Source organism: Nerophis lumbriciformis, linkage group LG13 (genome assembly GCF_033978685.3).
Source record: "Nerophis lumbriciformis linkage group LG13, RoL_Nlum_v2.1, whole genome shotgun sequence".
Lineage (NCBI taxonomy): Eukaryota > Metazoa > Chordata > Actinopteri > Syngnathiformes > Syngnathidae > Nerophis > Nerophis lumbriciformis.
In genome coordinates, this window is record NC_084560.2 from 39,279,002 (window position 1) to 39,303,360 (window position 24,359).

Here is a 24,359-nt window from a genome sequence, read left to right on the forward strand (position 1 = left end):
TAAATGATTAAATGATAAATAATGAATGATTAAATGATGATAATATACAGTCAATTCAGTCACCGCATCGCGCTTCCAAGTTTGCGGCTTCACTCTAGCGCATATTTTTTTAAGGGCCTAAATTAAGCATTTGTAAGCATAAACATGGCCAAATTAACCAAAATATCAATACTGCAGTAGTATTGACCGCTAGATAAAACCAAACCAATCATAACACGTTGTTCAGTGATTGGCTCAGCCTCAGGTAGCATTGCTATACTGGATTCAACAAGTGTAAAGGTGAACATGTGGGTGTTTTTCTTTCATATTGTTAAAAATTGTATTTAGAAGGTCGTAACAGGTTTTTTAGGCTTTAGCTATAAAAGTATGCAATTTGTAATTATTAATAATCCTACTTTGCGGAAATTAATTGACCACAGTCAGGCTTGAGCCAATTAACAACGATTCAATCAATCAATCAATCAAAGTTTACTTATACAAGCCTTAATCACAAATGTCTCAAAGGGCTGCACAAGCCACAACGACATCCAAATATGAAAAAGAAAAACAAACAAACTGTTTTGTTAGCCAAAACAATACTTTGTACATCATTTTATACTAAATAAATGCATCAGATTACGTCATTATTTGTTTGATAGTCACTTAACTGTTTATATTTATAATGTTTGTGTTTACTATTTTATCATATTTTACATTATTAGAATAATAGTATGTTCTTAAATTTTCACAAGCACCTACAAGCAAACAATTATTTTTTAATATCTTTTAAATTGAATATATGTAAAAAAATATCTTGATATATATCTTGATATATATATATATATATATATATATATATAGTTTTATATGTTTCACTTTTTTGCATTTTCTACATATTTTTGGGCTAATTCAAGCATTTTTAAGCATAAAAATATCAATATTATAGTTGTATTGGCCACGAAATGAGACCAAATCAATCAGAGTGCATTGTTTCTAATTTTCCAGGGGGGCCCCAGCCAAAATATTATTCCAGCCGTGGTAGTGCGCACACTTGTTAAAGCTTTAATGCAGGCCTTTTTCCATCTACAAATGATTTTTACATGTAAGACAAACACTTTATATGTGTGCTTATAATAAGGTTATGTGTTTAAAATTATTTAGGCTTTTATCGTGTCCCAAAAATTAAAGAATTGGCCATATCTATGGTATTAATTGTAAAGGATTGTTGTCTAATGTTGATGTGCTAAAACCTCTTTCTTGTTTGGAAGCTACAAACAATATTAACTGTTATTCGTTCAAGCACATAGTCCATATTAATAAAGTGTTTGGATGTATTCATTAAATCATTGTATTCTTGGTTGCCAAAAAGTGATGCAAAGTAATATTTTGATGTTGACACATTTCATCTGTGCATAAATACATACTGGAATACCCTTAGGACATGTACAGATGAGATGTGTCAATATCAAAATATTTTTTTTAATCACTAAGATTACTTCAACACGTAAACAGTACAGTACTGTGGGTACTTTATTATCATATATGTAACTTTTATGGTTAAAAAACAGGTAAACAGTACAGTATATGTACTTTATAATCAAATATGTAACTCTCTTGAATGAATACATCCAAACACTTTATTAATAATAATTATATCTTATATAGCTTCTAAACAAGAAAGAGTTTTAGCACATTAACATTGGATCAATAACAGTCCTTTACAATCTTATTATTACCATAGAAATGGCCAACTCTGCCATTTTTTCGGACACGATAAAGGCTTAAAGGGGAACATTATCACCAGACCTATGTAAGCGTCAATATATACCTTGATGTTGCAGAAAAAAGACCATATATTTTTTTAACCGATTTCCGAACTCTAAATGGGTGAATTTTGGCGAATTAAACGCCTTTCTATTATTCGCTCTCGGAGCGATGACGTCACGTTGTGACGTCACATCGGGAAGCAATCCGCCATTTTCTCAAACACTGAGTCAAATCAGCTCTGTTATTTTCCGTTTTTTCGACTGTTTTCCGTACCTTGGAGACATCATGCCTCGTCGGTGTGTTGTCGGAGGGTGTAACAACACGAACAGGGATGGATTCAAGTTGCACAAGTGGCCCAAAGATGCGAAAGTGGCAAGAAATTGGACGTTTGTTCCGCACACTTTACCCACGAAAGCTATGCTACGACAGAGATGGCAAGAATGTGTGGATATCCTGCGACACTCAAAGCAGATGCATTTCCAACGATAAAGTCAGAGAAATCTGCCGCCAGACCCCAAGGAAAAGAGAGCGGATGAGGGTATGTCTACAGAATATATTAATTGATGAAAATTGGGCTGTCTGCACTCTCAAAGTGCATGTTGTTGCCAAATGTATTTCATATGCTGTAAACCTAGTTCATAGTTGTTGGTTTCCTTTAATGCCAAACAAACACATACCAATCGTTGGTTAGAAGGCGATCGCCGAATTCGTCCTCGCTTTCTCCCGTGTCGCTGGCTGTCGTGTCGTTTTCGTCGGTTTCGCTTGCATACGGTTCAAACCGATATGGCTCAATAGCTTCAGTTTCTTCTTCAATTTCGTTTTCGCTACCTGCCTCCACACTACAACCATCCGTTTCAATACATGCGTAATCTGTTGAATCGCTTAAGCCGCTGAAATCCGAGTCTGAATCCGAGCTAATGTCGCTATAGCTTGCTGTTCTATGCGCCATGTTTGTTTGTGTTGGCATCACTATGTGACGTCACAGGAAAATGGACGGGTGTATATAACGATGGTTAAAATCAGGCACTTTGAAGCTTTTTTTAGGGATATTGCGTGATGGGTAAAATTTTGAAAAAAACTTCGAAAAATAAAGTAAGCCACTGGGAACTGATTTTTAATGGTTTTAACCCTTCTGAAATTGTGATAATGTTCCCCTTTAAATAATTTCAAACACATATCCTTATGATAGCCACAACCATAAGCGTTTGTCCTACATGTAGAAAGTAATCAGTTGTGGACAGACGAAGTCCGAAAACGGCGGGAATCAATTTTTGACACAGAATCAGTTTTTGCCGCAACACTGATAGCAGCAAATAATAGATTTGACTTACAGTTGTGTCGATGTCAGAATCGATGACTCGCCTTATTAGCAATAAATATGAAATGTGTCCTGCTCAACATCTCCCTGGTGTACAAATAGTACATGTTAAAGCCACACATATAGATTTTGGCGGTGACTTCCTTATCCCGCAAGGAAGCGCATCTGATTGGCTCTCTTCAAGCCTAACCCCCACCCCTCTTTTAATGTCGCCATTTCAGAGCTGTGATTGGATATATTCCCAATTTGTCCCACCCATCGACAAGACAAAATTAAGTATGCTTGGATTTTGTTTCTGTCAACTTCTTTGTCTCGTATTTATACTTTTACTAACATGTCAGTTACTTATTTTATCATCTTAGTCAACGTGCCCTTGTTTTGATTACTGATCCTCTTATTTTTATAAATAAATAAAATAAAAATAAAATAAATAGTCTCCAACAAAAGGTGGGAGGGCCTAGCCACTGATTGGCTCATGCAGCATTACTATTCTGGATTAAACGAGTGTAATGGTGACTAAAGGTGTTATTTCATACCTAGAGGGCTCTCATAAAGTAAAAAAAAAAAAACGCATTTTGAAGGTCACAAACTGTTTTTTATGCTTTGGCTATGAAAGTAAACGATTTATAATTATCAATTTTCCTACTTTACCGAAAATAATTCACCACGGTCAGGCCTGGAACCATAAAACCAATAATAAAGGTATATTTCCAGATAATTTGGGTAAAAAAAACCTGCTTGGCAACCCCAAAAATATTTTGTACATTATTTTTAATAACTTGATGAATCAGATGAAGTTCTAATTTGAATAGAATATATTTATATGATTTATTATGATTATTTTATTATATTTGACATTATTATAATAGTATCTTTATTGTGTATTCGATATTTTAATTTCGTCACTAGCACCTAAAACAGGGGTGGGCAATTAATTTTTACCGGGGGCCGCATGAGCAACCAGAGCACTGCTGGAGGGCCACATGACAATATTTCAATTAAATTTTGCTCAAATTATTTTTGATACACCGTAAGATAAATAATAATAATTTCATTTAACCTAGCTTAACTTTATACAAAAGCAGATTGCTTTTCATGGTTTTATTTTTAACACTGTCTTACACAACACTTCCCGATGTATAATACAATGCAAAAATGTCAATTCCTGTCACTTTATCCTGCATCCTCTTTAAAAGTCCAACATTTTTCCCCGTCAGATTTGGACAACCATCTGTTGTCACACCTGCCAGCTTGTCCTATTTCAGTCCTAACATGTCCAAACACGCATTTACCTATGTGAACAAGTCATTACCTGTGGTTGTTTAATATATTAAAGTATAAAAAAGTTTCCTTTTTACCTACATTGCAAAGAGAATTAAAGAGATTAGGTTCTTAATAACTGGAATTGATAATTACTGCAATTGCCTCTTAATTATCTCAACAAATGAAAATAAAGGAACCTCCACCTTTTATAATAATATCTATTAACAAATAGTCATAATTTGCGTGGCTAGCCAAGCATCATCAAGGCGCTTTTCATTACTCACCCAGCATAAACAAGATCTCCACCAGGATGTCGCTGACGCTGGGGGGGCTTCTGGGGGCGCTGCCTTCGTCTCGCCCGCCCACCACCGTGAAGCACACGTTGTAGGGCACGGTGACGGCCACGTAGAAGGTGGCCAGCAGGATCAGCCAGTCCCAGCCGGCCTTGAAGGTGCCGTAGTGGAGCAAAATGAAACGGGACTTCTGGATGGCCGCTACCTTGTACTCCGGGATGGGAGGCTTCTCCCCGAACATGTTCTGCGTGTAAGGATGGAGGTGTTCATAAGTATGCACGACTTTTTAAGTGATATATTTTTCGCACTTCTTTTAAGATATAATTGCTATTGAAGAATTGTATTCCTATTGCTGTGCTAAAATGTACTTTAACGCTGTTATGAACTTTGTTTTTATGTTGTGAACTTTGTTTTTATGTTGTGGCAAAATTAATATTTTAGCATTATCTTGTCGAAGTGTTTCTTATGTGATTGATGTTGTAGTGCTTCTCTTTACTGCTTTGGCCTGTTCTGTGTCTAAAAGATATGACAATTTTAGAGTCCCCAACTAAATTCCTCGGGCTCTACGGAGATAGCTCTGCTTGGTTCTTGTCACATCCTTGGGATTGCAGATCATTCATTTATATTGTCTTTGTCTTTTTGTTAAAGATTGCTCTCCAAATGGGTTAATTTTGTGATTGATGCTGTATCGCTTCCTTTCCCAAGATTGGACCAAACCATTCCTGTTTTTGCTCCTATCACAGTCAGAGTCTGTCTTTTGCTCATCCCGCTTCTGGCTTTATTCATTATTGACGTGTTTCTTGCTACTTTATAATGTATATTTTTTACATGAGATTTCCAGTTAATTCTATCATCTATTATTACACCCAAAAATTTGTTTTTTTTCACCCTTTCAATATCTACTCCGTCTATTTGTATTTGTGTTTGACTTTCTCTTCTACTGTTACCAAATAACATTATTTTAGTTATACTGAAATTCAAAGATAGTCTGTTTTTGTCAAACCATCTTTTTAATTTGTTCATTTTGTCATGATCTGTGGTATAGATCATGTTTTGTTTGGTTATGTTCTGTTGGGTTTTGGACTCCAAATAGTTCCTGTTTTTGTGCACTCGTTTGTTTTGGTTTCCATGACTACTCATTTGTTCCACCTGCCTTATGCACGCACCTGTTCTAATCAGGAGATTATTATCTAAGCCTGTCGTCAGTTAGTCGGTCTGGCGACATTGAAAGTTTCATGCTGATGTTCATTTCATGCTCTGTCCATGCCATAGTTCGTGCTGCTATTTTCATGCCACAGTAAATGTTGTTTGTTTTATGTTCATAGTTTACGTTAAAGTGTTAGTTTTGTTCCGTGTGCCAAGTTTGTGCCTTCGCCTTGTGAGTGCTTTTTGTTTCTACCCCTTTTGTATAGATAGATTAAATAATGTTCCTACCTTCTAGTCCGTTTGCATCCCAGGAGAACAAATCTCGCAGCAAGCTGCGTAAAACACCCCGACCTGACACATTTATTCTGTTATTATTTCTCTTAGCTTCTGTGTGTTCTCTCCTGAACAAAACACAGTTGTATCAGCTGCAAATAATACTAACTTTAAGTCCTTTATAACTTTACAAATGTCGTTTTTGTAGAGATTGAACAATTTTGGTCCAAGTATTGATCCCTGAGGTACGCCACAAAATATTTTCAGCTCTGTAGAAGTGTGTTAGCCTATCTTCACGTATTGCTTCCTGTTGGTTATCAACCCTCTGATTCCATACCTTTCTAATTTGTTCATTAAGATGCTACGATTAATTGTGACAAATGCTTTTGTTAAATCCATAAACAATGCAGCAGCACATTTTTCGCTATCTACTGCATTGGTTATCTCTTCTGTTATTTCCATTAATGCCATTGACGTTGCGATGTTGGCTCTGTATCCGTATTGGTTGTCTGTGAGTGTTTCATTTTTATTTACGAATTTGTCTGATCTGTTGTTAAACAGTTTTTCAATAATTTTAGAAAATTGTGGAAGTAGAGAAACAGGTCTGTAGTTGTTGGACTTACGTTGTTGATCTTCAGCTTGCTCTTGTCTTGCTTCTGCAGGTGTCCAGACAGGTGGTAGAGGACGGCTCGGCTGCGACGGCGGTTGGCATTGAAGCCGGGAGGCCGCGTCACCTGATGCACCTCCAGACCCGTCTCCTCATCTGCGGAAGGCAAAGAGACTCAGACAAACGATGCAAAACAACGTATTTGCACATGATGAAATGTGTTTAATCAACTTCTCTCCCCACTGCGTATTTCAAAAGGGGCTCTTTTATTAGGGATGTTCTAAGCGTAATACGAGTCCCGAGAGCAGGGGTCTTGAAATTAATTTACCTGGCCTGCGTCGCACTAAATATTCACTTCACAATCACATTTTAACTGTACTAACATGTTAGTGAGTTCTACTTGGAACATGTGCTTTTGTAAGGTTTGCAAACACAAAAGTTAATTTTTTCCTCAAAATGACAGTATTGTGCTTAGAATCTTCTGAAAACGTGATCACGAGAGCAATAAAAGCCTTATTCAGACACGGTGTTGCTGTTTTAACTGTGTGTAATGTTACAGTGGCCAAAAATATTAAATATACTTGTTAAATAAAACCTCTGCCTTGTATTTAATGCATACTTAGGCCTACTTCGCTACAGAATTTTGATGTTGGTCAAGTGTTTTTTGAGGTAGTACTTGGTGAAACAACTTTGAGAACCACTGCCTTATGCTATAGATCAGGGGTGCTCACACTTTTTCTGCAGGCGAGCTACTTTTCAATTGATCAAGTCGTGGGGATCTACCTCATTCATATATATAATTTATATTTACTTATTTATGAAATATATGTTTTTGTTAACAAGGTAAAGGTGTTTAATGATAATGCAAGCATGTTTGACACATATAGTTAATATTGTTAAAAAATTAAAGGTGTTTAATGATAATACAAGTATGTTTAATAAATATAGTTAATATTGTTAACAAGTTAAAGGTGTTTAATGATAATACAAGCATGTTTAACACATAGTTAATATTGTTAAAAAAATTAAAGGTGTTTAATGATAATACAAGAATGTTTAATACATATAGTTAATATTGTTAACAACTTAAAGGTGTTTAAAGATAATACAAGTATGTTTAACACATAGTTAATATTGTTAACAACTTAAAGGTGTTTAAAGATAATACAAGCATGTTTAACACATATAGTAAATATTGTTAACAAGTTAAAGGTGTTTAAAGATAGTACAAGCATGTTTAACACATATAGTTAATATTGTTAACAAGTTAAAGGTGTTTAAAGATAATACAAGCATGTTTAACACATATAGATTCCTTTCTTTCATGAAGACAAGAATATAAGTTGGTGTATTACCTGATTCTGATGACTTGCATTGATTGGAATCAAACAGTAGTGCTGATAATGTCCGCATTTTCGAATGGAGGAGAAAAAAAGTCCTCCTTTCTGTCCAATACCACGTGAAAGTGGTTGGTTTTTGGCATCTTATTTATCCAGCTTCCGTACTCCTTTGTATATACTTTACAAGAAATACATTGTCGGCAAACTCCGTAGCTTGCTAGCTTGTGCACGCCAGCTTTCTGAGACTCTTATTTTGTTAGCGCAACTGTGCAGTCGTCTTTGGAGTTTTGACGACAGGTACGGCGCCAGAGTCTGTTGAAATAAAGTGTTTCTCGCCTTCCAGTCGGTAATTTTAATGAGCTGGCAGCAGTCAGCGTCATCTCAGAAGACCCTCGGGTGCCGTGAATGTCAATCAAGTGACGAAAGTGACGTCATAGTGAAGATTTATGATCGCTCATTTTTAGGACTATTTTTTTAATGACTGGCTGGTGATCGACTGACACACCCTCCGAGATCGACCGGTAGCTCGCGATCGACGTAATGAGCACCCCTTCTATAGATAGATCAAAAAGTTTTGGGCACATTTTGATGAGACTTTCAGGAAAAGTCCAAAATGAGATAAAGAACAATTGTTTGCATTTTAGGGATTTTTTTTACTGTTAAAAGGTCGGACCTGGCGAAGGTCTGAGCTCTACGAGAGATTTTCTAGTTTTATCTATAATATTGGAGCCTTTAAATTGCCATTATGTTCAACTTCCATTAAAATAAAAACAAAACTGAGCATAATTTTAAAAATTATTTATATTTCCCATTTTTTCAGTAACAATTAGGAGGCGATATTAGTCAAAATGTAAACAATACCCATCACTCCCATCCCAGAGTGGTGTATAAAGAGAGCATGGCCAACTCGGTTTTAGGCGATCTCCTCAATGATTGGTCAAAAGTGTTGCGTTTTGGACCAGTTGTTCCTCCCAGGGAATTCAAGTCACAAGTCACTCCCAAGCTCTTTACGACAATTAATGCTGAGTTGAAAAACCACCAGAGACAGAATAGGTATTTTGTAATATATTGGCAAAGCTTTGCAAATATACATTTGAGACCAGTCCAGCATAGAACATTCTATCGCGCCGCCAAAATGGTCTGTCTTCCCGACCCCAAAACCCTCTCTCCTCTCCCTAGTCAAAACACATGCTAGTCAAAACACATTCCAAAGAATTCAAGGTTAACACACACAGTTTACTTGCAGAGAAACAGAAAGAGAATAAATGGAAAACACGAGCTGTTTTCAAATATGACTATGAAAGAAAATAAGTAACACTAAAATTCGGATATATGTAAATATCTGCCTCCGACACTCAGAAGACTATACAGGGCGCCATAACTGCTACAACTTTGTGTAAAGTTCTTACATCGCTTTCCCCACAACCAGGAAAGAAGACAAGTACGGGAAGTGAAGGTTCGCCATCAACACTGGAGAGTCGCCGATTAAAACGTCTTGTGCCAGGTAAACATTTTGCGTTATGTTCAGGACAGAACACACAGAAGCTAATACAAATAATATTAATTAATACATTAAAGAGAGAAGATTTGACAAAAAAACAGACTTTCTTTGAATCTCAGTACAACTAAAATAATGCTATAGAAGAGAAAGTCAAACACAAATAGAAATAGACGGACATTGAAAGAGTAAAATAAACCAAACGTTGGGTGAAATAATAGATGACAAAGTGAACTGGAAATCTCATAAAAAATATACAACATAAAGTGGCAAGAAATATGTCAATAATGAATAAAGCAAAATATGTTCTGGACCAAAAATCACTCCATATTCTCTACTGCTCGCCAGTGTTACCAAATCTGAGTTGTTGTGCAGCAAAATAGTGAAATATGTACAAAAGTACACTTATTCACTTCGCATGTTAGAAAAAAGAAAGATAAGTTATAAAAATATATAATGAGTGATACATACAGTGAGGAGGCAGACACCACAGTTGACATACTTTACACAAAAGTCACAATTTCTCCGTGATTGTTGGTCCAAAGCTAATGAAGATTTTGGCAAAATGAGGGTAATAAGTTATTTTTTTGGTCGTTCTGTGTGATTTTTTAAGTTTATGGCGCCGTCGTGTGCCTGCTGGTTACGAAACACTGCAGGAATGTAGCAGCACACTGCAAAAAGTCAGTGTTCAAAACCGAAGAAAAAAAATACAAAAATGAGGGGTATTTTATTTGAACTACGGTAAGCAAAATTATCTGCCAATAGAACAAGAAAATGTGGCTTGTCAAGACTTTCCAAAACAAGTCAAATTAGCTAACCTCAAAGAACCCAAAAATACCTTAAAATAAGTATATTCTCACTAATAACAACTGTACTACTATATGACTATGTATTTTCTATTGTTTCATTGAAAATAAAACAGCAAAGTCCATTTGGCTGTCATTTGTTTTAATTATGAGACACAATTGTGTCAAAGTCATTTTTTTTTTTTTACATGCTTGAAATAAGAAATGATTACTTTAAAAAAGTAGTTTTATACTTGTGAGTGTTGATGACACAGCTTTGCAACAGTTGATATTCTAGTTTCAAGCATGTTTTACTCAATATAGGTCATCAAATCTCAGCAACAAGCTGTAATATCTTACTGAGATCATTTAGGACCAAAACACTTAAAACAAGTAAAACACTCTAACATAAAATCTGCTTAGTGAGAAGAATTATCTTATCAGATATCACCCTTATTTGAGATATTTCATCTTATTTAGATTTCAGTTTTTACAGTGCAGAGTGCGTCAAATACGGCCGCAAAATTATTGTTTCACGAAATAAAAGCGTATTGTATTGTAAGTTTATAAGCTGGAGTATGTTTAGAAATACAGTACAGTTCAAAAGTTTGGACACCGTCTCATTCAATGCATTTTCTTTATTTTCATGACTATTTACATTGTCGATTGTCACATCAAAACTATGAATGAACACACGTGGAGTTATGTACTTAACAAAAAAAGGTGAAACAACTGAAAACATATTTTATATTCTAGTTTCTTCAAAATAGCCACCCTTTGCTCTGATTACTGCTTTGCACACTCTTGGCATTCTCTCGATGAGCTTCAAGAAATGGTTTTCACTTCACAGGTGTGCCTTATCAGGGTTGATTAGTGGAATTTCTTGCTTTATTAATGGGGTTGGAAATAAAGAAAATGCATTGAATGAGAAGGTGTGTCCAAACCTTTGGCCTGTACTGTATATATACCGTATTTTTCGGAGTATAAGTCGCACCGGCCGAAAATGCATAATAAAGAAGGAAAAAAACATATATAAGTCGCACTGGAGTATAAGTCGCATTTTTGGGGGAAATTTATTTGATAAAAGCCAACACCAAGAATAGACATTTGAAAGGCAATTAAAAAAAAAAAAAAGAATAGTGAACAACAGGCTGAATAAGTGTACGTTATATGAGGCATAAATAACCAACTGGTATGTTAACGTAACATATTATGGTAAGAGTCATTCAAATAACTATAACATATAGAACATGCTATACGTTTACCAAACAATCTGGCACTCCTAATCGCTAAATCCCATGAAATCTTATACGTCTAGTCTCTTACGTGAATGAGATAAATAATATTATAATGTGTTAATCATTTCACACATAAGTCGCTCCTGAGTATAAGTCGCACCCCCGGCCAAACTATGAAAAAAACTGCGACTTATAGTCCGAAAAATACGGTAGACATATTATATTTTGTCAGAAAAACTAACGTCAAAACGACAGCAATTGCATGCATCGGGACACAACCGCACACGTCCTTGGTAGCAATAATGGCGCCTGTTGATTGGATGGTCATACACTCTTTACACACCCCTCTGTCCCATCCTTACTCCTATGGTGCCTTCATAAAGTGTTTTGTTTGTGGCCGCCCTTATACATTGATTATTGTGGGTTTCTGGCCTCACACACTCATTTATTTTATTTATTGTTATTCTCCACAGATGCAGTGCAGAACTCTTCACACAAGTGGTTTGCGGTTGGAACAAGGCTTCAATTCTGCGCTTACTAATAAGCTGCCATTCCACTTTGTCCAGGGAGAATAAAATGGAAATAAAAAAAGCCAGCCTCCAGGGGAAGTGTAGCTAGCAAGCTCACACTTCCTCACACATTGGAAATGATGAATGCTGTTAGTTAAAACAATCGGGATGCAGAAACAGACTGAATAATTTTCCCGTTAGGATTCGACGCTAACACACTTGGAAAAACACCTCGCCTGTGTGCCGTCACTCACCTGTATCCGGTCCCTGCTCCGAATCCTGGTCCTTCTTCTTGTCCGTGATGTCTTTGTGGGACACGAGGAAGAGGACCACCTCGCCCTTCTCGTTCTTGATGGGTACGATGTCCAGAAGACACCAGAACTGCGTGCCTTTACGCAAAACAAACACAGAATGCGTCAATCCGACAGCTGACCGGCAACATTTCAAAGAACATGCAGATGTAATTAAAGCTGCTGGATGCGGACCACTCGTGCATCAGGAGGTCGCCTACAGCCACTGCTTTTGTGCGCCACACACCTGGTGTTTTATGGGACTTGGCATTAATTATGTTTGTTAAAATTAAACATGTTTGTGTATGCTTCAAATGTGCCCATCAAAGTTTAGAGACACTTTCTCTTTAGCAGCATTCAAAAGTCATATCTTTGGACTGGTACTGTACATACTGGTACTGTAGCGGGGGGTGTATATTGTAGCGTCCCGGAAGAGTTAGTGCTGCAAGGGATTCTGGGTATTTGTTCTGTTGTGTTTATGTTGTGGATGTTCTCCCAAAATGTGTTTGTCATTCTTGTTTGGTGTGGGTTCACAGTCCCACACCAAATATTTGTAACAGTGTTAAAGTTGTTCATATGGCCACCCTCAGTGTGACCTGTATGACTGTTGATCAAGTATGCATGCATTCTCTTGTGTGTGTGATAAAGCCGCATATATAATGTGACTGGGCCGGCACGCTGTTTGTATGGAGGAAAGCGGGCGTGATGACAGGTTGTAGAGGACGCTAAAGGCAGTGCCTTTAAGGCACGCCCCCAATATAGTTGTCCGGGTGGAAATCGGGAGAAATTCGGGAGAATTATTGCCCTGGGAGATTTTTGGGAGGGGCACTGAAATTCGGGAGTCTCCCGGGAAAATCGGGAGGGTTGGCAAGTATGAGTTCTCCCTAGAGGGGGGGGGGGTTACCCACATATGCGGTCCTCTCCAAGGTTTCTCATAGTCATTCACATCGACGTCCCACTGGGGTGAGTTTTTCCTTGCCCTTATGTGGGCTCTGTACCGAGGATGTCGTTGTGGCTTGTGCAGCCCTTTGAGACACTTGTGATTTAGGGCTATATAAATAAACATTGATTGATTGATTGATGATCTATTATGCAAAACCAACTTTTCTTACCTATTGGTACCTGCTGTTGTGTATTTGGGATCTGCATAAGTCCTGGAAATTTTAAATCAAACCGTAGAGGTTGATAAAATAATAAAGATTATTTTATTATTTATAAAATAATCTTGCCTTCTTTCATACTTCCACCAACGACGCCGTTTGGAATTAGCTACAAGTCTGACGTTCTGTTTAAGTGTAACGTCAGCGGATTATCCATATATGGTAGAAAGGTACCCAGAGTGCCTTGCTTGCGTCCGCCTATGTAGCCAATAAGCTCCTTTTTTTCCTGCTATCCTCTTGCTGTGGGGCAGACTGGCTTATACATGCACATGCATCTTCCGTAGTTGCCATGTTACCTTGTTTGATACATAGATAGATAGATAGTACTTTATTGATTCCTGAAGGAATCAATAAAGTACTTTCTATCTACCGTATTTTTCGGACTATAAGTCGCAGTTTTTTTCATTGTTTGGCAGTGCGATTTATATATGTTTTTTTCCTTCTTTATTATGCATTTTCGGCAGGTGCGACTTATACTCCGGTGCGACTTATACTCCGAAAAATACGGTATCTATCTATGTATCAAACAATGTAACATATAGTTCAAACTTAATCTGTCAGTAGACTCGCTATGGAAGCGCTAAAAAAGGACAACAAAGTGGAACTGGAGAAGATGCAGTGGAAGTGGAGGCACGTGGACAATACCTGCCCACAAAATGGCGCATCCTGAAGAGACGGCCAGAAAGCAGCTTGAAAACGGTCTTTTCTATGCAGCATTTTGAGCATTACATGTTATGTAGACCACAAGGAACTGTTTTAAATGTAGAACAAAATCATAATATGGCCCCTTTAGATACTGAGCAGACAAACAAAAGGAATTAGCTCTTCAGCAGGTCCAGAATGCTGCTGCTCGAGTGCTGACTAAAAATACAAAGGCTCAAATTATCCCTGTAAAGTACTTGCTTGACTACAATATTAACATTATTTACCTTTGTTTACATGTTAAACTTTAATGTGTTCATGAATATGCATAAATAAATAAATAAATAAATAACTTGTTACTCTACTACAGAGGTGTTAAACTCATTTTAATCGTGGGCCACTTCACAGTGACCTCGTTTGAAACTGCAAAACATTTGGTATTATAACCATATAAAGGTAGGGTATGATCGTCTCATGATATTACACAATTTCCCCTTTATTTGATTATGATCATTGTTTACCAACAAACTGATGGAGTCAAGATGATAAGCCGATATTAAAGTTCACTTATTGTAGAATTTATATCAAAAAGGCTTACAATGACCAAAAACATTTGAATAGTTTGTTTTACAGAAGTTCAAACAAACACGCTCAACCCTCAGAGGTATTAATGGGTGCTGAATCCTCAAAATATATATAAAAATTGTGTACAAAATGTACAGGAGAACACTCCAATTTCTAGTGTTTATATATATATATATATATATATATATATATATATATATATATATATATATATATATATATTATATAGCTTGTTGCATGACACAATTAAACAATATTGCGCTAAGAATAACTGCAGCTGCATGCAGTACAATTAGTTTCCTGTCAAACAAGAAAGTGTCTTATTATTTCCAAGCTTTCGCGGGCCACATAAAATTACGTGGCGGTCCCCAGAGTCTTGAGTTTGAAACCTATGCTCTACTAGATCCGGCGGTGTCCAGAAAAAACTTTTATGTCCGATACCGGTGTTGGAGCCTTGATTATTAACCGAAACAACATTGATGCGGTACAATATCAGCTTGAATCAGACATTATTTTGTGGTGTGAAATGTGAGAAAAGGTTTGATCAGGTGAACTTAGTCAAACAGAGAACAATTAATCGTTCTTATGCTGTCTTTAAGTTGAAGTATGGAGTGGTAATTGTGTGTTGGCAACACCTAGTGGTCATAAAAATTAATTAAGTTAAGCTCATGACACATTATGTTGAATAATGCGGACACGTTTGTTACTGGATACTCTTTAATATGCTTCCACTGTGGAGACTTTGTTTAAGAAATATGCAACTATAAATATTTAAGACTTATTTATAGTGACAAATGTGCTGTTTAACTGCTATACTGTTTAAATAAGAACACGTATTACCAGTGACGTGCTGTGAGGTTGATGGCTGGTGAGGCACTGACTTCATCACAGTCAGATTTACAAACATATGAACCCTAAAGAGTATCTTATTCACCATTTGATTGGCAGCAGTTAACGGGTTGTGTTTAAAAGCTCATACCAGCATTCTTCCCTGCTTGGCATTCAGCATCAAGGGTTGGAATTGGGGGTTAAATCACCAAAAAGTATTGCCGGGCGCTGCTGCCCACTGCTCCCCTAACCTCCCAGGGGGTGAAGAAGAGGATGGGTCAAATGCAGAAAACAAATTTCACCACACCTAGTGTGTGCGTGTGACAATCATTGGTACTTTAACTTAACTTTAACTTTACACATACAAACTGTAGAACACAAAAAAGCACATTTAATTAAAAAAACCTTATTATGGTCTTACCTTTACTTATAAGTGCGGGAACAGTGGTGTTCGTGTTGGAGGAGTTGTGAATGAATGAAATATGAAATCCGTGCTGCAGTCTGCAGGTGTACCTAATGTTGTGTCCCTGCAGTCGTTCACGGCTCCTCCGGCGCGAGCATTGTTGTTTTTGCACTTTTTGGCTTCTTGTTAAGTGACTTTTTTTGGGTGGATTCGGTCTTGCACGTGGAGGGTTTGGGTGTGGGCTTTGGTTGGTGTGGCGCTCCCGTCGGGGGGTGCATTCTGCGGCGGGGGCTGCATTAACCGGCACCAGGAGGCGGGATTACGCGAGCCTCAGCCAGTGCGTCTTCGCAGCAGTTTTATGATTGCTCAGCACAAGAAATACGTTACACACATAAAGTTGTTGACAAAATACACTGTACATTATATACCTCAGCTAACTAAACTATGGAAATGTATAATATAATTCATATAGCAATACGGTCTCACTGCACAGCAGGCCAGCAGTTAGCCGAGTCCGCAAACCATGTTGAGGCACAACTGAGTGACGTGCCTCAACTGGCTGCTGATCACCGCACCGTCTCTTCTCAGTATTTAAACGGCAAATGTGAAAATTCAGCGATTTTGAATAAAAATAATCGAAAACTGGTGAAGTTAAATGGAAAATAACTTTATACTATAATCACTGAATACATATAACAATTGAATTAATTTGTTTTCTTTTTACATTTTTTTTTCTTTCCAGAGGCCTCACCTGCCTCTAGTGACCGCACGTCACTGCGTATTACATATGCCGAGCTTGTGTGCTTAGCTGTTGTGTAGCTGCCAGTGGTCAATGACCTGACTAAAATAGAAGAAAAAACAAACGTGTGTGCATATTGGAGGACATTTAGATGTTATCTGGCAGTCCAGCTTTGCAAAAGTAAACCCGCTGCAGGACTGCTTGTATCGGACGTTTCGGTTGCGAGCCCATATAATGCAAAATATTAACTAGTGTGGCCCACTGATGCATTTCATGTCCAACAAGAGCGTATCAAAGCCTTGTTTGACTCCAGAAATCGTTGAACACTGGCAGCCTGGTCCCGCTTGGAGGAAGAGAATGACGAGAGAAAGCCAATAAGTACACAATGTTCATGCATGGCGCTGCGTTTGTTTTGGTTTCCCGTTACTCGCAAGTGTACTCCCCCGGGACTCCACGCCTGGCCGTTTATGGATACTGTCTCTCCTGCCAGTCTAACCAACCCACGGGATTGGATGCGAGTGAATAATGCAGGAGGAAGGAATGCCTGAATAAAATCATTCGACATATTGTCCTTGTTTGCCTGGAACAAGGAGGGTAAACAGGAGCGGATCGAAACACCTTGTTTTGTCTCTTCACTTGTCAGAGGCGAAGGGGGATTATGATGATGAGAGACAATTAACAAATACATGGTGGCAAACGCAATTAAGGGTTGCACTGATTGTGTTTACTCAGTGACAATGCAAACACTTTTTTTTTGCACTTGCTTTACAAAAAAACGTCAACCTTATTCAAATAAACGTCACAAGGGCGAGGTTGAAGGTCTGAATACAGTATGTTTTTTTTTTTTTAAATAAGGGGACAAAAGTGGACTTTTTTCTTCTTTTAGTACATTTTTGCTATATTTTTGGCCATAATATAAATGTATTCATCCTTAATTCACTAGAAAAATGCAAAAGCGCCATTGTGGCACATTGAAATGTCAGCAATCAGATCCCTGCATCAGCACCTTTACCCAGATTTTCAGTATTTAAAAAAAAAAGAAGAAATATTACGTATCAAACAGTTTTGTGAATGTTTAATGTTAAAAAAACAAAACATTACGAAGTGTTAATCCAGTGGTTCTTGAACTTTTTTCACCAAGTGATACCTCAGTAAACATTTGGCTCTCCAAGTATCATGACCAACATTAAAATACAGTAGCACAGTAGGTCTAAGTATTCATTAAAACAAGGCAGATATTTTATCCATCAAATATAATTAATGTTTTTGGCCACTGTAGCATTACACACAGTAAAACTGTGTTTGGTTATAGGAAAATAAAACACAGTACTTTAATCAAGTGATTTTTTTTAGATGGAGCCCACGTACTACAACTTGAGAATCCCTGTCTTAATCACTACAAAATGTTATAATCTAATAGTCATTCCTAAATAGGCTCCGCTTTTTCCTACTTAGAATGTGTAAACTGTAAATATTGTAACTGTATGCATGTTCGAAACAGATCCCTATAGTGTTACTATCTTTTTTTAATCACTCAATTGTTTTTTTTCTCTTCTTTTTTTCTTAACCTTCGTCTTGTGTTAGGGTCGGTACCGACCCATTTTAGTTTTTAAATGCATAAAAGAACCACATAAATTTATTTTTTTGCATCACAGCTTTTTGACTTTGTCAGGAACCTCTATTTCAACAAAACAAAACATTTTTTTTAAATTTTTTTTTTACTAAATTACAAAATGTTCTGGTTGAAATTATGACCTTGGTGTTGTTAGGGTCGGTTTCGACCCAGTTATAAAAATAAGATTATAAAGCAATAATTAGAGCCAAAACTGAACACACACTGACAGCCAGCTCCTCTCCCAATCATGTGAGCTTTAGGGGATTCTCATTTTACCTTGTTATCCAGTACAAAAACAAACAAAGACGGGCATGTCCATACATGTGAGGTCAATTCAGTATAGAGTTGGTGACTTGCAGAGTGCACATCTCCAATTTGCAGCATGCAAAAATGAAAAAAAGATTTACAGTGAGAGAAATTCTGGATAATATTTTATTTACATTTATTATTTTAAAGTAGCAATGATTGTCACACACACACTAGGTGTGGCGAAATTATTCTCTGCATTTGACCCTTGATCACCCCCTGGGAGGTGAGGAGAGCAGTGGGCAGCAGCGGTGGCCATGCCCGGGAATCATTTTTGGTGATTTAACCCCCAATTCCAAGCCTTGATGCTGAGTGCCAAGCAGGGAGGTAATGGCTCCCGATTTTATAGTCTTTGGTATGACTCGGCCGGGGTTTGAACTCACAACCTACCCATCTCAGGGCGGACACTCTAACCACTAGGCCACTGAGTAGGTCTGGGCGTTAAATCACCAAAAATGATTCCCGGGCGTGGCACCGCTGCTGCCCACTGCTCCCCTCACCTCCCAGGGGGTGAACAAGGGGATGGGTCAAATGCAAAGGACAAATTTCACCACACCTAGTGTGTGTGTGACTATCATTGCTACTTTAACTTTAACTTAACTTAACTTGATTTGCTGTTGTTTGTTTGACCTTGCAAATCTATATTTTGTGTTATGACTTGTTCTGCTTTTCATTTTGTGTTTGTCTTAAAAGTTCTGTTGCTGAAAAAAATACTTTTTAGCCTTTTTCTTGAAGTAAATATATATGGGTCGAAATTGACCCGTAACACCATAGATGTTACTTTAGTTAAAATTATTCAAATGAAAAAATAAATAAAACTAATTTATTTAAGAGATGTGTTCTAATACCCCTCAGTAATAGTCAGGTAACACAACTACCTTTGATTTATTTATACGATTCTCTTGAGGTTAATTAAAAATTTTTTAAAATTGAAATCGAGGGGTATACTGACAAAAAAAAAGGCCCAATGGCCCACACCAAAAATATTAAAACCAATATTTTCATGGATAAGGAAGCCTAACAAGGTAACCAAGAGATGAGAAACAAATTGGATGATAGATAATTGTTTTTAGTGTATTTTACAGCTGATTTAAGACATGGGTCAAAACCGACCCGTTAACATAAGAGATGGTAACAGAAAGCTAACACAGGAGGAAGGTTAAAAACATGTTCAAAATAAATATGGACTATAAGGCTTACTTAAAATCTTTTTTTTCCTCAAAACTCGACAGTGCGCCTTATAACCTAATGTACGGAATAATTCAGGTTTTGCTCACCGACCTCGAAGCTATTTTATTTGGTACATGGTGTAATGATAAGAGATACATAGGAGATACGTGTAGACTGCAGTAAAAGTAAACAAGTAAACAATGCCAACACCAACATTTTATATGTTCCATTGAAAATATAGAACATTACACACGGCGCTCAAAAATCTATCAACATGTTTTAGTACGACTTTGGTAAGCTATGAAGCCGCACCGCTTGATGTGCTTCAACATAGGAGTATTATTATGATGTGTGTATAAGGTAAGACATATTATCTGCCGTTTTGTTTTGCAATAATATGCAAAAGCAACTTTTCTTACCTTCTGGTACCTGCTGACCTGTATTTGGGATCTGCATAAGTCCTAAAAAATTGTGCATGTCTGCCTTTGTAGTCGATAAGCTTCTTTTTCTCTATCTCTTGTTGCCATTTCTAATATAAAGTAGTGTAAAGTTCTAACTTATATCTGTCAGTAAACTCGCCATGAAAGCGCTAAAACATACCGGTGTAGTGAGTTTACATTATTCACCCAAGGAACTTTAGTTATTAGAGAGTTCCGGTCGGACGGTTTTTCATGGGACACATTTCCGGCCGATGAGGAGATGCTGCTCCGTTATTGATTGAAATAAAGTCCGAATGTCATTAAAACAGTTAGCTCCATCTTTCGACACTTCTTCCACTCCCGTCCTTGCACGCTACACCGCTACAACAAAGATGACGGGGAGAAGACGCCGTCGAAGGTGAGCCACGTAAATAATACCGCCCACAAAACGACGCATTCTGAAGCGACTGTCAGAAAGCGGCTTAAAGATGATCTGTAAAACATAATCTATGCAACATTTTGACCAAAGAACCACCATTACATCTTATGTAGACCACAAGGAAGTGTTTTAAATTTAGAAAAAAAAATAATAATATGACACCTTTAATGCGCCCTATAATCCGGTGCGCCTTATATTTGAAAAAAGATCGAAAATAGTATAATACGGTGTGCCCTATGGTCAGGAAAATACGGTACATTACAATTAAATAAAACTAATATGACTTAAGTGTAAAAAAAACAAAAAACTGATAAACAGTGATGTGACTAATTATGTCATAAAATCTATGTATTCATACAAAACTGACAATTAATATTCACATTCATTAGGAATCAATATTAAATGTTCATTAATACCTTATTCCAGTGATTCTTAAACTGTGGTACACATACCATTAGTGGTACGCGGGCTCCATCTAGTGGTACGCCAAAGAATCAATTAAATATTCAAACACAGTGTTACTGTTCACTGTGTGTAATGTTACAGTGGCCAAAAATATCAATTATATTTGTTGAATAACACCTCTGCCTTGCTTTTAATGAATACCTAGGCCCACTACGCTACTGTATGCATACTGTCATTATTGTGGTACTTGGTGAAAGAAGTTTGAGAACCACTGCCTTATTCTATTTATTATTATGTTTTATTCGGCGCTGATGGCAGAGTGTTAATATACTGGCTGGGAATTGAACCTGTGCCCTTCTGTGAACAAATGTAGACTACTGTACATATTTGCATGAATACATAATTACATGAAATATTGATATAGGTCACAAGTGTTTAGGGACATTTTTGGCCCGCAGCTTTTTATTTTTTTATTGGTCCTCTTCATATTAAAAAAATAAAAAGAGTTCATTATTGATGAGATGTATTATTTCATTTGTCACACAAAGCTGAGGTGTTTTTTTTTTCCATACGTTGATCTACAATCAGATTGGTTTCAGTATCTGACTCACAGATCAAAGAGTTTATGTTTGAGTCTATGACAAGTATTCCTTGTGTGATTTGACACACGTACATTTTTACCAATTTGTTGTTCGTTAATAAAACACGATGTTGAGCTAAGGAACTAGCTTTTGAAATATTAAAGCCATGTCAGAGGAGTCTCATTTGCATTTGAATCTGGAAGACTTTCCCCCCTTTCAAATCTCGACATGAAAGTTTGATTTATGAATAAAAAATGTTTCATTCACAATTTTCACTCCACACACTCCTCGCCTCGCATGCTCGTGAATGAATAACTGCGCTCACTGCTGAGCGAGGATTCCTGGTAGTGATGGGGACGCCTGCTCACTTCGGGGGAGACGCTTCTTTTGGCTCGGCTCCCGAAAAAGAGCTGAGCTCTCAGCATGGCTCCTCAGGTTTTATTGTTACTTAAATTGATTTATCACCAAAATACATGTAAGATACCGTATTTTCTGGACCATAGGGCGCACCGGATTATAAGGCGCACTGCCGATGAGCGGGTCTTTTCAGGTATGTTTTCATACAAAAGGCACACCGGATAATAAGGCGCATTATCCCTTGTGTGGCGTTAGGGTCTGTGGGACCCGTTTTTTATTAAAAGAAAAATGATACAATTAATTAATTTTTCAAACTGAGACTCACTTACTTTGGCTCATTTTCTGTGAAGAACATATATCAGAATACATATTTAATGACCACACACCATACACCCCCCCTACTAGAGATGCGCGGATAGGCAATTATTTCATCCGCAACCGCATCACAAAAGTCGTCATCCATCCGCCATCCACCCGAACCAACATTTTATCAAAACCACACCCGCCCGCCATCCGCCCGTTGTTATATATCTAATATAGACGATGCAAGGCATTAGTGAGGTTAGAAAGCTTTTGCCTGTTAAAGAAAGGAGACTGATCCAATGCAGCAGAGACATGCAATGCGTGCCACGCATTAATATCTCTTGGCCACACATTAGTGGCTAAGAGATATTAATGCGTGATAATATTATTTATCATTATTATAATATTATTGTCATTTCCATTAAGAAAGTGTTGACTATTGTTGCCAATGCCCTCAGATCAGGAGTGCGTTCCTCACACTTTGTGTGCGCAGTTGCAGCAAGCAGAACGAGGCTTTTAAGAAGTTAAAAAAATGTTTTAGAAAGACTAGGCCTATATTTTCGTTAGGTAAAAAAAATGTTCTGAAATTATTTCAATGAATATTAACTTGTTAACGTTATAATGCTCAAATAGGGACGAGGGCGGGGTGCACAGTGAAGCAGTGAACAATTTCGCGACAAAGATGAACCTTTATTGATTGATCTGCAGCCATGACAAAATATCAGACAATCTCCATTGTCAACGACAGGCAGGAAAATAAAGATAAACACATAGCCTATGTTGTAGGCATAGGCATAGGCTCATACGTTTTTAAGTTGAAATAAAAAAATAAATAAAAAATGTGCCTCATAAGCCTTAGGCTGTCAATCACGCGCACAAACTTAAATTATACAATAACATATGTATGTCATCTCTATTTAAACAAAAATAAATAAAATAAATAATAATAATAAATGCAACTTATTGGCCAAGGCAAAGAGCTGAAGGGGGGAAATCAAACCCATCAGACTGCACTTTATCATCAAACTTGAATTATAATGAAAATAGACGGTCGCGACAAACAAAGCAGGCTAAATAGCCTTACATTGTCGCCAATCGGAGATGCGCTTCACTTGAAAGCGAGGCCAAATAATTATTCACACATAGTAGTATATCTCGAATAGAAAAAAACCACAATAAACAACGCAATTGCCTTAATTCCTTTGCATTGTAGTGCGCCCAAACAACACGTAACCATCAAAATTATTTAGCTGACCGAACTCAATATAGGTTAGACATGGGCTTATTTGGTATAGCCTATAGGTAACGTAGACTAATTCGTTTAACATATCCAACCGTATGTCTACTTACTTTTTTTTTTGTTAGCACTATGCAGGAATAAAATGGCATCTACAGTGCCAGGATTCATGCGAGAGCGCCTGGCCTCTAAAATGCGCCCTGCTGCGCTGAAGGAGCGCTCACTTGCGCCACTTGTTGCTGGGACGCGGTGCCATCTTTTTCTTTTTTTCTTCTTCTTCTGTTGTGTTGTGTTGTGCTGCAGTGCCTGATGAATAATTGACTGTTTCAAAGAGTGCTGCTCGTTTTTCGTATGTGGGTAACAACATTTAACTATGTATATATATTTCCGAATTGGTTCAACCGCCAACCGCCCGCATCTATTTAAAATCTATTTTTACCCGCCCGACCCGCGGTTTATCCGCGGTTGTGTCCGCAAACCGCGCATTTCTACCCCCTACACATTTCTATTACATATATGATGTCTCTCTCTCTCTCTCTCTCTCTCTCTCTCTCTCTCTCTCTCTCTCTCTCTCTCTCTCTCTCTCTCTCTCTCTCTCTCTCTCTCTCTCTCTCTCTCTCTCTCTCACACACTCACACACAAAACCCCCCCACACACACACCAGGCCTAGACAGGAGGAGGACAGAGTGTAGGTACACAGAACATCAGAGGGTCAAATGTGCGAGAAAATGAGAGCAGACAGTGTTGACAAACAATGTTGCAACCTTGTGTGGGAACCGCAAAAGAAGAATCCCTGTGGGATGCAGAAACTGGCTGAGAAATTTTCCGTGCAACGTTCATACTGTTGTTACTCAGCCAGCGTTT

The 24,359-nt window shown here is 37.5% G+C and overlaps 1 protein-coding gene across 1 annotated transcript in view; it reads right to left on the reverse strand.

Annotated features, from left to right (window-relative positions):
- Positions 1-24,359, reverse strand: part of kcnh3 (potassium voltage-gated channel, subfamily H (eag-related), member 3) — a 96,982-nt gene that overhangs the window by 64,082 nt on the left and 8,541 nt on the right. The window contains exons 2-4 of the mRNA XM_061970828.2: positions 12,271-12,405; positions 6,663-6,802; positions 4,612-4,864 (exon numbers count right to left, since the gene is read on the reverse strand). Of these exons, the coding sequence (XP_061826812.2) occupies positions 4,612-4,864; positions 6,663-6,802; positions 12,271-12,405 (528 nt within the window). The remainder of the gene's footprint in view (positions 1-4,611; positions 4,865-6,662; positions 6,803-12,270; positions 12,406-24,359) is intronic.